This window comes from Colias eurytheme, chromosome 1, assembly GCF_061535395.1.
Source record: "Colias eurytheme isolate Ceu_HAF_F1 chromosome 1, ilColEury1 Martin Lab GWU primary, whole genome shotgun sequence".
Taxonomy (NCBI): domain Eukaryota; kingdom Metazoa; phylum Arthropoda; class Insecta; order Lepidoptera; family Pieridae; genus Colias; species Colias eurytheme.
In genome coordinates, this window is record NC_142980.1 from 14,802,110 (window position 1) to 14,815,407 (window position 13,298).

General features: G+C 35.6%; 1 protein-coding gene across 2 annotated transcripts; it reads right to left on the reverse strand.

Annotated features, from left to right (window-relative positions):
• Nucleotides 1–1,990: 1,990 nt before the first annotated feature.
• On the reverse strand, nt 1,991–12,176 carry LOC149911390 (GATOR1 complex protein NPRL2-like). Of its 2 annotated transcripts, none has more exons than XM_090105919.1 (9): nt 11,814–12,176; nt 11,587–11,678; nt 7,783–7,939; nt 7,397–7,508; nt 6,932–7,167; nt 5,794–5,904; nt 5,447–5,578; nt 3,919–4,079; nt 1,991–2,582 (listed from the first exon to the last, which is right to left on the reverse strand). In XM_090105919.1, the coding sequence occupies exons 1-9, from the start codon at nt 11,928–11,930 to the stop codon at nt 2,390–2,392; spliced, it is 1,311 nt and encodes a 436-aa protein (XP_089962045.1). In that variant the 5' UTR covers nt 11,931–12,176; the 3' UTR covers nt 1,991–2,389. The 2 variants fall into 2 exon arrangements, with proteins under 2 accessions (XP_089962045.1, XP_089962037.1); XM_090105911.1 differs by having other exon boundaries at nt 6,932–7,170.
• Nucleotides 12,177–13,298: the final 1,122 nt, after the last annotated feature.

Genomic DNA, 13,298 nt, shown 5'->3' on the forward strand with positions numbered 1-13,298 from the left:
TTATAAGAGTAAATTTTAAAGAAATTTTTATTAGATAAAAACTGATGAGAAATCGAACCTAACATTTTTGACAAAATTTTAAATAAAAAATGAATTAAAGGTCATTTTGCTTTATACATCTATTCAGAATAGCTTAATAAAGCTTCAAGCGTAGAGTGAACAGTTACCTTCTAGGGAAGCGTCTACTATCTTAGACCACACCTCAGCTTAACATCAGGCGAGACTGTGGTCAAGCGCTTCCCTATCGACAATAAAATAAAATAAAAAATCACTCAATTAATACTCATCCGTCATTATTATAGTCTTAAACAAAATATTATATATGTTTGTTCAGATAACAAATACACCGAAAGCCATAGTATAAAGAGACAAGTAGGCCAACTACCGCCGTTTAGGAGCGCACGGCCTAAACTCGCGAGGCGCAGGGTTGATATTTTAAATAATTGTATAAACAAACACCAACCGCTCACAGCAATGGCACGGCTCTCACGAGACTGGTCCATGAGAAGGAACCGAACGGCGTTGTGTGCGTCAAGTTTACGTACGGACATGAACGCGGGGCATGGCCAAGTACTCTGCGTACATACAAACACGCGATGTAACTTTGCTCGAAGATAACTTACTTTTCTCTTTATACTATGGCACAGCTCAACATGCATTAAACTAGAAGTAAAATAAATATTCACTATCTCTATATTGCAAGTGACCAAACGTGGTCAAGAATAAAATATTCGATAGTTTCCAATCTAAATGCTACGTCGGCAGTACGATACTGTTATTCGTCTAAAGGCGGCTAAATAAAATAAATTAAAGGACAAAACCGCAACCTAAAAAGCAAAGAAACTTAATTTTAGTGATATTAAATATTATTATTAGTGCCACACTGGACAAATTAGTGGAATAATAAAAATTAAATCATTCTATTTCTGTCCCTTTTTAAACGTTCAGAAACGTTCATTAAATGGAAAAAGATAGTCTTAGCCGTTGCGGTAATTGAGAAAATAAAGCTTACATCTTTCTCCCTCACACGAATGCTATTTCTTAATTAAGAAGAAAGAAATACATATAAGCAAATGCGACAATATAATATTTGTGGGCGTGAGCGATTGATTCAGTTAGCCTAATAAAGTGAAATATTGAAATAATCCCAATATGAAATAATAAAAAATAAAGTAAGTATGTATTTAAGTTCTTCGTTTTGTTTATGAATAAAATATTTTAATAAAGCCTTAACCGAAAGAGCATTAAAATGTTTGCAAAACTACTTCTTTACACCTTGCTTGGAAATTTTGCTAATACTGTTTATTGTTATGAGAAATAAATTCAATTAAATAGTTAATTATATATTAAATTTTTTTTCATGAATTGGAAAGTCAAAAAATTATACTAATTTAATCTGAAGTCAAAGAATGTATTATATATTTTATTTGTTATGTATTCAATATGGAAAATTTAATAAAAGTATAAAAAATTAAGAATTTAAAAAGATATTATCTGATAGAAAATATAGATCTCATACAATGAAAAAAAAAACTAAAGTCCTGGCTTCATACTGTCAAACAATTCCTTTCTCTTACGGACTAAGTCAAAGGAGTTATGTAAAAATTTAAGGATCCATTAAAGAAAGAAATTGATTCACAGTATAGGAACGAGATGATAGAAAAAAATATATACCGGCCGAATTGATAACGTCCTTCTTTTTTTGAAGTCGGTTAAAAATCGTAAATTTTTCTTTTTGCATTCGCACGAACATCAATTTAAAAAAATCGAATTTGTATGGAAATTGACTAAACATTTTCACTAATAATGTCGTAAGATTACGATGACAGCCGCAACTTGAGCTACATAAAAAATACCAATATAAGCTACAATCCGCAAATAAAAAAATAAATTAAATATCACTGTAAACATTCACTAAAACATAAAATATACAAAAATAAATTAATTACGTAAAAAAAGTAAAAAAGACCACAACTTAATCCATCTTAACCATCTATACCAGAGTGGTTGCGTCAAATTCTTGGTCACGTTTTTGAGGGGGGTTGAAAATTAATGTCAAATTTGCAAGATCACAATTGAGGAGGAGTTTGTCATCACTATTATTAAATATACCTTAAAAATGTCAAGATAATAAGATTTTTATGGTCAAAATATTTTAAGGGGGGTTATTACCATCTATGTCATTGAAAATAGTCAAAATGTCAAGATTAGATTAGATACTTTCGAATGCTCATAATATTTTAAGAGGGTGCGTTACCATCTATGTAATAAAAATAGTTGTGTTGTCAAAATGTCGAACTGTCAAGACAAGTTTTTCGTGGTCAGAATATTTCAAGCGAGAGTTTTACCATTTATCCTAGTAAAAAAAGCGTCAAATTTTCAAGGATGTCTATCTCCAAATAACCGCAACATTGGGGTCATCATCTATAATCTGGTCGAGGGTCGGCAGGTCGATTCTCGCGATACAACAGATCTCATCAGCGCAGTGCTTGCCCGTGAACAGTCGTCTGATGCCAACTGCTGCATCGACGCGTGTGTTGAAGCCGTTCGGCCGAGTCGTGCTGCGGATGTATACTGGGTACCTGGAATTAATAAAATCATGTTTCTAATTCTGATATTGATATCACATTTTTGACGTGACAACGTCTTATAATTCGATAGAGCCGGCTACACGCACGAAAAAACATGACTCATACGGCGTTACCTCGCTCTGAGGCGATCCATGTAAGGCTTGAAGTGCAAGCGAGAGCGCGGAACGAGCGACAAAGAAGCACAATCGGCCTTAAGACGTTGTCACGTTCAACTATCGTCAGTAAACCGACTTTACAGAAAACCAATTTTTTTTTGAAAAGTACTAATTTCTAGCATAATCGGTGGAATTGTACGCGTACTTAATAAATTATCTGATTCCCATGCTATTTTCGCCTCCGTAAACTTTAAATTTCAAACTCGTTCTATCCGCACTTGGTCAGTCTGGAGCTGTAGTAAGTCGACCTGACTCAACAGAATGGTAATGGAGCGCGTATCTAGTTAGTAGATCTGCAGTAAGTCTACATGACTACATAGCACAAAAGTGAGACGAGTGTTTAGTAAGTTCACGTATATTCTTATTATATATTCAGTGTTTTTTAAGCTATTGCATAGCTTCTATCGCGGGCCTTGAGCGCGGGGACCAAATCCAGAAATTCCGTAACGAAAAAACCTCACGCTCCCCACTCCGACGGGCACGGAGGTGTGGCTTGAAGGGATAGCATGCAATAGCTTTACCGCGGCAGTCCCCGAGTGCCACACGTCTTTTTTATTGTTTGTAGTATGTGTTGAAATATTTTTTCTTAATTCTAAATTATTCTAATAGGTGCTGAATCTTGTTATTTTATGCTCTTTTGTCGTTCTGGATGGGTCGCCTGGTGGTAAATGACTCATATTTTTTTTATATACCGGCCTGTAGTCTTAATAGACTACAGCAAAAATAATTTTTTGCTCACCCACATCATATTGTTAAATTTCCTCTGATTGTTGGGTTGCCTGATAGAGATCGCTACCTAGCGATAAGGCCACCCTTTGCTGTTTCTGTAGTATTGTCTTTGTTATATGTATTTATGTATGTTCAATGCAATAAAGTATAATGATTAATAAATGGGCTGGTTCCTACCTCATTAAAACAATATTTAAGGAGGCTGGATTTACCGGTGAATGACAGTGGGGATACAGCGGGCAGTCCTGCTGGACAACGCTCGGATAGTCCGTAGGTTCCTCACTCAGTCGCCCTAGGCTCCGGCCGTCTGGCCACTCAGGCGGAGTTTTCCACAATACCGCCGCGCGGCGAGATACTTGCCCCCCCAAATAAATAAATATTCCAGTTCCAAAGTCACGTGATAACTCCGCCCTGCTGCAAACCCCTGACTACGTGCTACGTACCGCTTGAGGCAGCGCACGAGCCCGTGCAGCTGCGCGAACACGATGAGGCGGCGCACGTCGAGCGCGGGCCCGAGCGCCGCCGCGTGCCGCTCGCACACCGCGCGCAGCGTCGTGCCCTGCTGCAGCGCGCACAGCACTGTCACCACGTCCGCTAGTGATGGCTGCAAATATAATAATACATATTTTTTTTAACGTGATAACGTTTTTAAAATCGTTTTAGTCGGGTGACATGTTCAGAAACTTGTGTCACACCAAAACCTCACGAGCGCGATCGCAGGTATAACGAGAGAGAGACGGAGCGATCTCCTGGGCTGTCTCATCATTAACATCTCGATCGTAAACATACTTTACAAACAACCAATTTTTTTTAATGTTGGTGGATTTTTGACGTGACAACGTCTTATAATTCGATAGAGCCAGCTGCACGCACGAAAAAATATGACTCATGCGGCGTTACCTCTCTGAGGCGTTCCATGTAAGGCTTGAAGTACAAGCGAGAGCGCGGAACGAGTGACAAAGAAGCACAATCGGACGTTGTCACGTTCAACTATCGTCAGTAAATCGACTTTACAGACAACCAATCTTTGGAGTGAAACTTCTTTATCGGGGTTGGAAAAAAATTTAGTGTAACATTTTTTCGTTACGCGCCATCTTTTTCTTATCCCTACCACGCATGATTCGACGTATTTCTGTAAAGTTGCATATAGTAAATTATTTTTTGAATAATAAGGTCATAAAGAAGTTTCACTTCTTACGCGTGTACACTAGTATACGCACCCTTTTTTTTATGTTGGTGAATTTTTCATTCTAACTTCAAAATGTTAAAAAAAGTTAATTATAAATTTATATTTGAAAAAGGCCTTAAATCCGAGCCTTCCAATTACGTTTATCTAATATGTCGACACAAGTGGAAAAGATACGATATCAAATATGAAAAAAAATTCGAAAATAGCACCTCAAAATTTTATAAATTCACATTTTTTGTAAGGGTTCCGTACTGGAAAGATAAGTAAAACTTGGCCCTATTATTGCTCTCTGTTTGTCCGTTCGTCTTTCACCACTCACCAGGCTGTATCTCATGAAAAGTGATATTTGGATAATTAAATTTTCCAGGGATGATGTACTTCAGCTGTTGTCGCTGTATTATAATAAACGGAGGTTGGCACGGTGATAAATTGATTATATGGCAAATTTTTGACACATGCTATAACACTGACTCGACCCTTCTAATGCTAGAACAGGGGTTTAACGGTTTTTTTTAAATAAGTACAAAAAAAATATTGATTTGTACCAGTCTGGCGCATCAACAAGGGTAATAACAAAATGGAAAATAATGGCGATAGTCGAAAGTGTTGGAATTTAACGAATATTTGTGTCACATAAATTCTTGTATTTTCCCAGAGTCGATGGTGAAAGAGAGGGTTTCTCATTTTTTATCAAATGTTACCCTTATAATGAACACGATAATAGTTTACTTAAATTCAAGATAAGACAATTTATAACCTTAAGTTTAAACTTAAAAACATACCTTTTCTTTAAGATCTCCTTTGTTGATAAAAGTGAGACAAGACTTCTGCATCTCTTGGTCACTGAACAGTCGGCTGAGATTCGGCGTCGCTCGGTACATGTTACTGAATTTCAGCACTGGGATTAGTGTTACCTAAAAAGGGAAATAAATATAATTTTCGCAGCGATTAGATTTTACTGAACAACAAAACCACAGTAGAAAATATGACACAATTTTTTTATTGACTTTGAATCTAATAAGGTTGTGTAATTTTTAGGTTGTTTGATAAGTAATTGAAGATGTTGATTTCATAAATTCGCAATTACCCCAATGCAATTTGATCTATATGAAAATAAATAGATACTTACAACGCCATAATAAACTAAGTTTTGTATACAGGATTTGACTAGCGTCTTTTCAACATTGGTGTCAGAGGCTATTTTTGAAACATGGTTGTATCCATTTACGAAAGGCAATAGCTAAAAGAAAAAAAACTTTATTAATAATAAAATTTAATAAGTACAGTACGTTTGTATGGACGTTTGGATGTTTGTTGTCCTATAAGGAATATAGGTCAGAATAACACATAAGCTATAAACACTAGATTTTGCACGTGGGTTGGTCCGCGGGTGAAATCGCACAGCTAGGACTCACATTTAAGAAAAATTTACTGATTTGGTACCAGATTATTGAATCATTTGGTTTTGAACTAGTATCTTTAATATAACATATTTATTTCGCTTCTCATTAAATTAGGTCTATAATCAGAATAAATTGTTTGCAATATAAACAAAATATTTTGCCAAGTGCAGACCATTTCACACACAGTCTTAATTTGCTAGATAATCAAATTAATTTCGCACATATTGTTAAATTGTTGTAGCAATTATAGTGTTAAAAAAAAACAAATTGCAGGCAAACACTACAATAGTAAACACACTAATACTATAACAATTATAAATAAATAAATAAAATATTATTATAATAAAAATATATATAAATATAAATAAATAAATTAATAAAAATTTTAATATCTTTTTCGGGATGCAAAGATCTCTGTAGCAAATTTTATTTATATCGGTTCAGTGGTTGTGTCGTTAATAAGAAACAGACAGACAGATAGAGTAACTTTCGCATTTATAACATTAGTTTGGATTAGCTTTTCACTCGCGGCTTTACTCTTGTCGCCTATATGTTATTCATACAATATTGCATAATATTGCACAATCATCGTAACAAACATAGTAACACATCCTTCTCTATGGTTTTTTGTTCTACATCAATATTCATTGAAAATCACACTCGCAAAGTATCTATGATCCATTCATAAGACCAAGTTATAACGTGTTTTTATTATAGCCACATTCGCAGATTTACTCAACACATAAATTATATTTGCATTTGCAAAGCTTTATACAGTCACATTTCAATATTTAAACAAACACATAGGTGCCACAAAATGTACAACAAAGAACAATCAAAAACATTCTTGAAATAATTTTATACCTGTCGTGTAGTCAAGTCCCAGTCAGCATCCATATCAATCTCAAATGGTTCATCATCCTCGACATCTAGATGTTCCTGACTCTGTCGTTCGGGTGACCCTTCAGGTGGTCTGGTCCGTGGCGGTCTGCCTGGTCTGGGCAGACCCACGGACGAGACCAGAACTGGCACATCGAAATCGTGCACTGCTGGGGGATCCTTACGAACTTCAAGCACTTTTAAATGCATTACTGTGTCGCCTTCTGAAACAAATTATTAATAAAAACAAAAGTATGCTGGTAATTGGAATAATGAATCACAGATGGCTTTGAGTCATTTGTACATTTTGCATGATTTTATTGTATTAGACTGTATACAATAAAAAGTAAATAAATAAATAAAAAAGGTGTTGTGTTTTAAATTTTGACCTGAATACATGCACCTTTAATTATGTTTTTTAAAATAAACACTGATAAATTAACCACTTACCGACCAAAGTTGCTCTCCTATAGGTGTTCAAGTCATGTAATAAATGAGCTAATAGTGTCGGAAGCTTGGACGAACCACTTGAGACAAATCGTGTTTCTTCCTCCATGATTGTCTATAAAAATATTACATCAGTTAGTATAGTAATGTCAATGAAAACTTTTAATTTATAAGTATAAATTTTAATTAATAAGTATAAATTCATACTTCTAAAAATAATACGAGGGTAAATTATGAAAACAGCAGATGTAATGGAAAATAAACAACCAAATTTAGCCTGAAATTATTGTAAATTACTAAGGAATTAGGCATAAAATGTAAAGGCTCACACAAAATAAGACATTTTCCTTATCAATAAATTAGCTAATTCTCTTATAGTATTTACTTACCAAATGTTCACCGAGCTTTTTAACAACAGGTTCATACTGTACAGTTTTGGACCAGCTGTCACACACAAAACACAAGTTGAAGAGATACATGTTGCGTTCATATCTTGGATTCTCTATTCGTATCGGATAGCCTACTATTTTGTGACCTAAAGCATTGCTGTAAAGAAAATTTAAATCAAATAAAATTCATCACTCAATCACTTTTCACTATGATACAATTTAATGAATGTGGATGACATTTTTTATTTATCATATTGATTAATACTGTAATTTGTTTTGTAAATCTAACAAAATCAATGAAAAAAAAATGCAGTAATTTGTTATGAACACCATTTCTTAATAATATTAGGGTTGACTTTAGAAACGTGCGGCACGAATTTCGGCGCGATTTTAATTTTTATCGATCGGTAATGATGCCCCGAAACATTCATTAGCGGCTTTTCGTGCGGAAACGTGTAATTACAGAGAAATTAGTCCATTGAATGAGTCCCTCCAAGGGGGGTCTAGAGTGCGTGAGTTAGTAACGTAAGATGTTTCTTCGGAAACATGTCAAGAGTCCCTAGGTAATAAACATACTAAAACCCCGGGCCACTAGGAGGAGCCCCGGAGTGGGGGGAGGGGGGAAATGGGTCCATTTTTTCATTTTTCGCTTAAATCTCAAAAACGGTACATGTTAGAGAAAAACTTTCAAGGAAAAATTGAAAGGCCATAAAATTATCTACAAGTTGTACCTGAATCATTTTTTCCTATATCCTACCGTTTCTGAGTTATACGCAGTAAAACATGATTTTGGCTCAAACAATTTCAACATCAATCGATCAAAAAATATTTCTTTCTTCCAAAAAACTCAAATGTGCAACTTGTGACCAGTACTGATAGATTGCTCTTAATTAGTTCTATAATTGGTAAAATAAACACATTCCTCCATGGAAGCCTTTAGGAGGAATCGATTGTCAAAATATTATATTAGGGCAGTTTGAGTTACTGAACTTGATCTTTTTATTTTTTTCTTCCAAAAAACTCAAAAGTGCAACTTGTGACCGGTACAGATAGATTGCTCATAATTAGGTCTATCATTGCTAAAAATACCAGATTCCACCACGGAGGCGTTTACGGGGAATTGAATTTTATCAGGGTAGTTACGATACATGAACTTTTTATTTTTTTCTTCCAAAAAGCTCAAAAGTGCAACTTGTGACCGGTACAGATAGATTGCTCATAATTAGGTCCATCATTGATAAAAATACCAGATTCCACCATGGAGGCGTTTACGGGGAATTGAATTTTATTAGGGTAGTTAGTTAAAAAGTTCATGTATCGTAACTACCCTAATAAAATTCAATACCTCCTAAAGGCCTCCATGGTGGAATCTGGTTTTTTTATCAATGATAGACCTAATTATGAGCAATCTATCGGTACCGGTCACAAGTTGCACTTTTGAGTTTTTTTGGAAGAAAAAAAATAAAAAGTTCAAGTATCGTATCTACCCTAATAAAATTCAATTCCCCGTAAACGCCTCCATGGTGGAATCTAGTATTTTTATCAATGATAGACCTAATTATGAGCAATCTATCTGTACCGGTCACAAGTTGCACTTTTGAGTTTTTTGGAAGAAAAAAATAAAAAGATCAAGTTCAGTAACTCAAACTACCCTAATATAGTATTTTGACAATCGATTCCTCCTAAAGGCTTCCATGGAGGAATGTGTTTATTTTACCAATTATAGACCTAATTAAGAGCAATCTAACAGTACCAGTCACAAGTTGCACTTTTGAGTTTTTTGGAAGAAAAAAATAAAAAGATCAAGTTCAGTAACTCAAACTACCCTAATATAGTATTTTGAAAATCGATTCCTCCTAAAGGCTTCCATGGAGGAATGTGTTTATTTTACTAATTATAGACCTAATTAAGAGCAATCTATCAGTATCGGTCACAAGTTGCACTTTTGAGTTTTTTTGGAGAAAAAAAATAAAAAGTTCAAGTATCGTAACTACCCTAATAAAATTCAATTCCCCGTAAACGCCTCCGTGTTGGAATCTGGTATTTTTATCAATGATAGACCCAATTATGAGAAATCTATCTGTACCGGTCACAAGTTGCACTTATGAGTTTTTTGGAAGAAAAAAATAAAAAGATCAAGTTCAGTAACTCAAACTACCATAATATAATATTTTGACAATCGATTCCTCCTAAAGGCTTCCATGGAGGAATGTGTTTATTTTACCAATTATAGACCTAATTAAGAGCAATCTATCAGTACCGGTCACAAGTTGCACTTTTGAGTTTTTTGGAAGAAAGAAATATTTTTTGATCGATTGATGTGGAAATTGTTTGAGCCAAAATCATGTTTTACTGCGTATAACTCAGAAACGGTAGGATATAGGAAAAAATGATTCAGGTACAACTTGTAGATAATTTTATGGCCTTTCAACTTTTCCTTGAAAGTTTTTCTCTAACATGTACCGTTTTTGAGATTTAAGCGAAAAATGAAAAAATGGACCCATTTCCCCCCTCCCCCCACTCCGGGGCTCCTCCTAGTGGCCCGGGGTTTTAGTATGTTTATTACCTAGGGACTCTTGACATGTTTCCGAAGAAACATCTTACGTTACTAACTCACGCACTCTAGAACTTTTTATTCAATGGACTAAATCTTTTTTTTAATTTTTGAGATTATGTTCAAAATTGTTTGAGTTACATTGACAAAACTACAAGAATTGTGTTTGAAAGAGATAACAAATGTCTTAATGTACATATTAAAAACCATAGTTCATTCAAAAATCAAAAGCATGTTGCTGAGGGGACAAGAATTCATACGGATTATAATTGGCGAGCATATGATTGTTTGGGGCAATATGGGTATGTTCATAAAAAAGGTAATCACTCAGACCCAGACAACCCATTTGTTGCCTCTGACCCATTTGAGTCCCAGTGGCATGTTGTAAAAAGATTTTTTAAAAAAGATAACTATAACCACCCAGCAAACTTCGGTCATAATAAAGAGTATGTGGAGACGATGGGTGGAAAAAAATAAAATGGATCCATTCATTGCCATTGTAAATTGTATCAAACATGACGTATACAAGATTTGAATAAATAATTATTTAAAAAAAATGTTTTTATTGTATGTATATTGCATACAAATTGTTAATCACAGAAACGAATCTGTCCACCCCGATTCCACGTGGTACTTGTCTGTCATACACTAGAGTGTATTAAAAAAGTCGGAGGCGGGGAGGAGCGTGGCGCCCGCGTGTGCTGAGGAGCAGGCAGAGTCAAGCGAGCCGGAGTGGCTGAGGCTGGTCGCCAAAGGCGACCAAAAAGCCGAAGCTACGAAGGCGAGTGAAGACTCCTGCCTGCAACGAGGTACACAGGGGCAAGCGCCACGTTCTGCAGCGCCGGAGCAGTCAAGAAAGCCCATAATCTTCGTTATATTTCTAACTACATCACTACATAGTATAAAACAAAGTCACTTTCTCTATCCTTATGTCCCTTTGTATGCTTAAATCTTTCAAACTACGCAACGGATTTTGATGCGGTTTTTTTTAATAGATAGAGTGATTCAAGAGGAAGGTTTTAGTATATAATTTATTAGGTTTAAGTCAAAGCGGGCGAAGCCGCGGGCGGTAAGCTAGTATAAATATAATCTCAAAAAAATTAAAAAAAAAATAGAAGGGGGGTTTCCTCACCCCCCCACTTTATAGGGGGTCTCCCCTTACCTCCCCCCTCCCTTTCCCTCCCCTCCCCCCCCTTAATTCGTGCCGCAAATTTCTAAAGAAATACCTAATATTATTGTACAATACTTACACAGTCATTGTGCATTTCTGGATTTGAGGTTTTGGAATGATGTAAGCACTGATAGAATCAAACAGTTCCTTTGAAATGTAGTCTTCTGGGAACTAAAATGTATATGGTAATGTTAAATATTAAAAACAAAGAGTTCTCCTTAACAGTAATAATTGCAAAATTTGCACATGTGGGCGCCAAAGCATATAATATATACCTGTATACCTAAGGAAAGTAAAAAAACTTACCTGACATCCTATTTTGGGGCCAGCAACAGGGTGAAATTCACCCAAAAATATACACCGTATGGGCCCCTCACGTCCACATCCCTCATAATAACGCGTTTCCATGACTTTGGAGGACATTTATGGTGTTTTTTTTATTTACACGATTAACATACTCGCTGCGCCGAGTACAAAATATATAAACTTAATATTTCTTCATTATCGCATTCTATTTTAAATGGAACTTCGAGACCGCCATTTGACCTATGGATTTAGAAAAATAAAAGAAAACTCGTTCGTACATAACACAAAGGAATGTACATTTCCTTATGAATTTCCAAGAATTTAAAAAATTCTAATAAATCAGGACAGTTTTGCAGTTGATGACTGATGAGGTCCCACAGACCATGCAAAACTTGGCAGACATTGACAGTTGACATTAAACTGTCAAAATTTGCCATATTATAAAATGTCATAAAACTAATCTTATCTGTGCAAATACAGAATACTATATATTTTTATCTAATTTTTTTAGAATGACCATAACACCATAATATTATCTAAGTTAAAGTTAAAATAAAAAAAGACGTATGGCACTCGGGGACTGCCGCGGTAAAGCTATTGCATAGCATGCCTTCAAGCCACACCTCCATGTCCGTCGGAGTGGGGAGCGTGAGGTTTTTTTGTTACGGAATTTCTCGATTCGGTCCCCGCGCTCAAGGCCCGCGATAGAAGCTATGCAATAGCTTAAAATAAAAAAAATATTAAAAAGACAAAAATTGATGAGTTAAAAAGGTAAATAAATGTTTTCCTATTGTACCAAATTTTGTATATGAATATTATATTCTTTTGACTGGTCGGTTGGCTTGGTTGGTAGTGGCCCTGCCTTCCAAGTCACTGGTCGTGGGTTCGATTCCCACCCGGGGCAAATAATTGTGTGATGAACGTAGATGTTTGCTCTGTGTCTGGGTGTTAATAATTATCTATATAAGTACATCTTCTTATATATAAAATTCTCGTGTCACAATGTTAGTCTGCATACTCCTCCGAAACGGGTGGACCGATTCTCATGAAATTTTCTGTGCATATCGGGTAAGTCTGAGAATCGGCCAACATCTATTTTTCATATGTACCACGGGCGAAGCCGGGGCGGACCGCTAGTCTTATACATATATAAAATTCTCGTGTCACAATGTTAGTCTGCATACTCCTCCGAAACGGGTGGACCGATTCTCATGAAATTTTCTGTGCATATCGGGTAAGTCTGAGAATCGGCCAACATCTATTTTTCATATGTACCACGGGCGAAGCCGGGGCGGACCGCTAGTAACTATTTATTTAGAATTATTTGAGAAGTGCTAATTCAGGCTCTGGTGTACCAAATTTCATACCCATTCGGTCAGCTGATTTAGCGCAATAATAAATATAAATTTACATATTTTATAGGTACCTAGGTACATCTATATAATATAACTAGATTTCCGCCCGCGGCTTCGCCCGCGCAGTCAA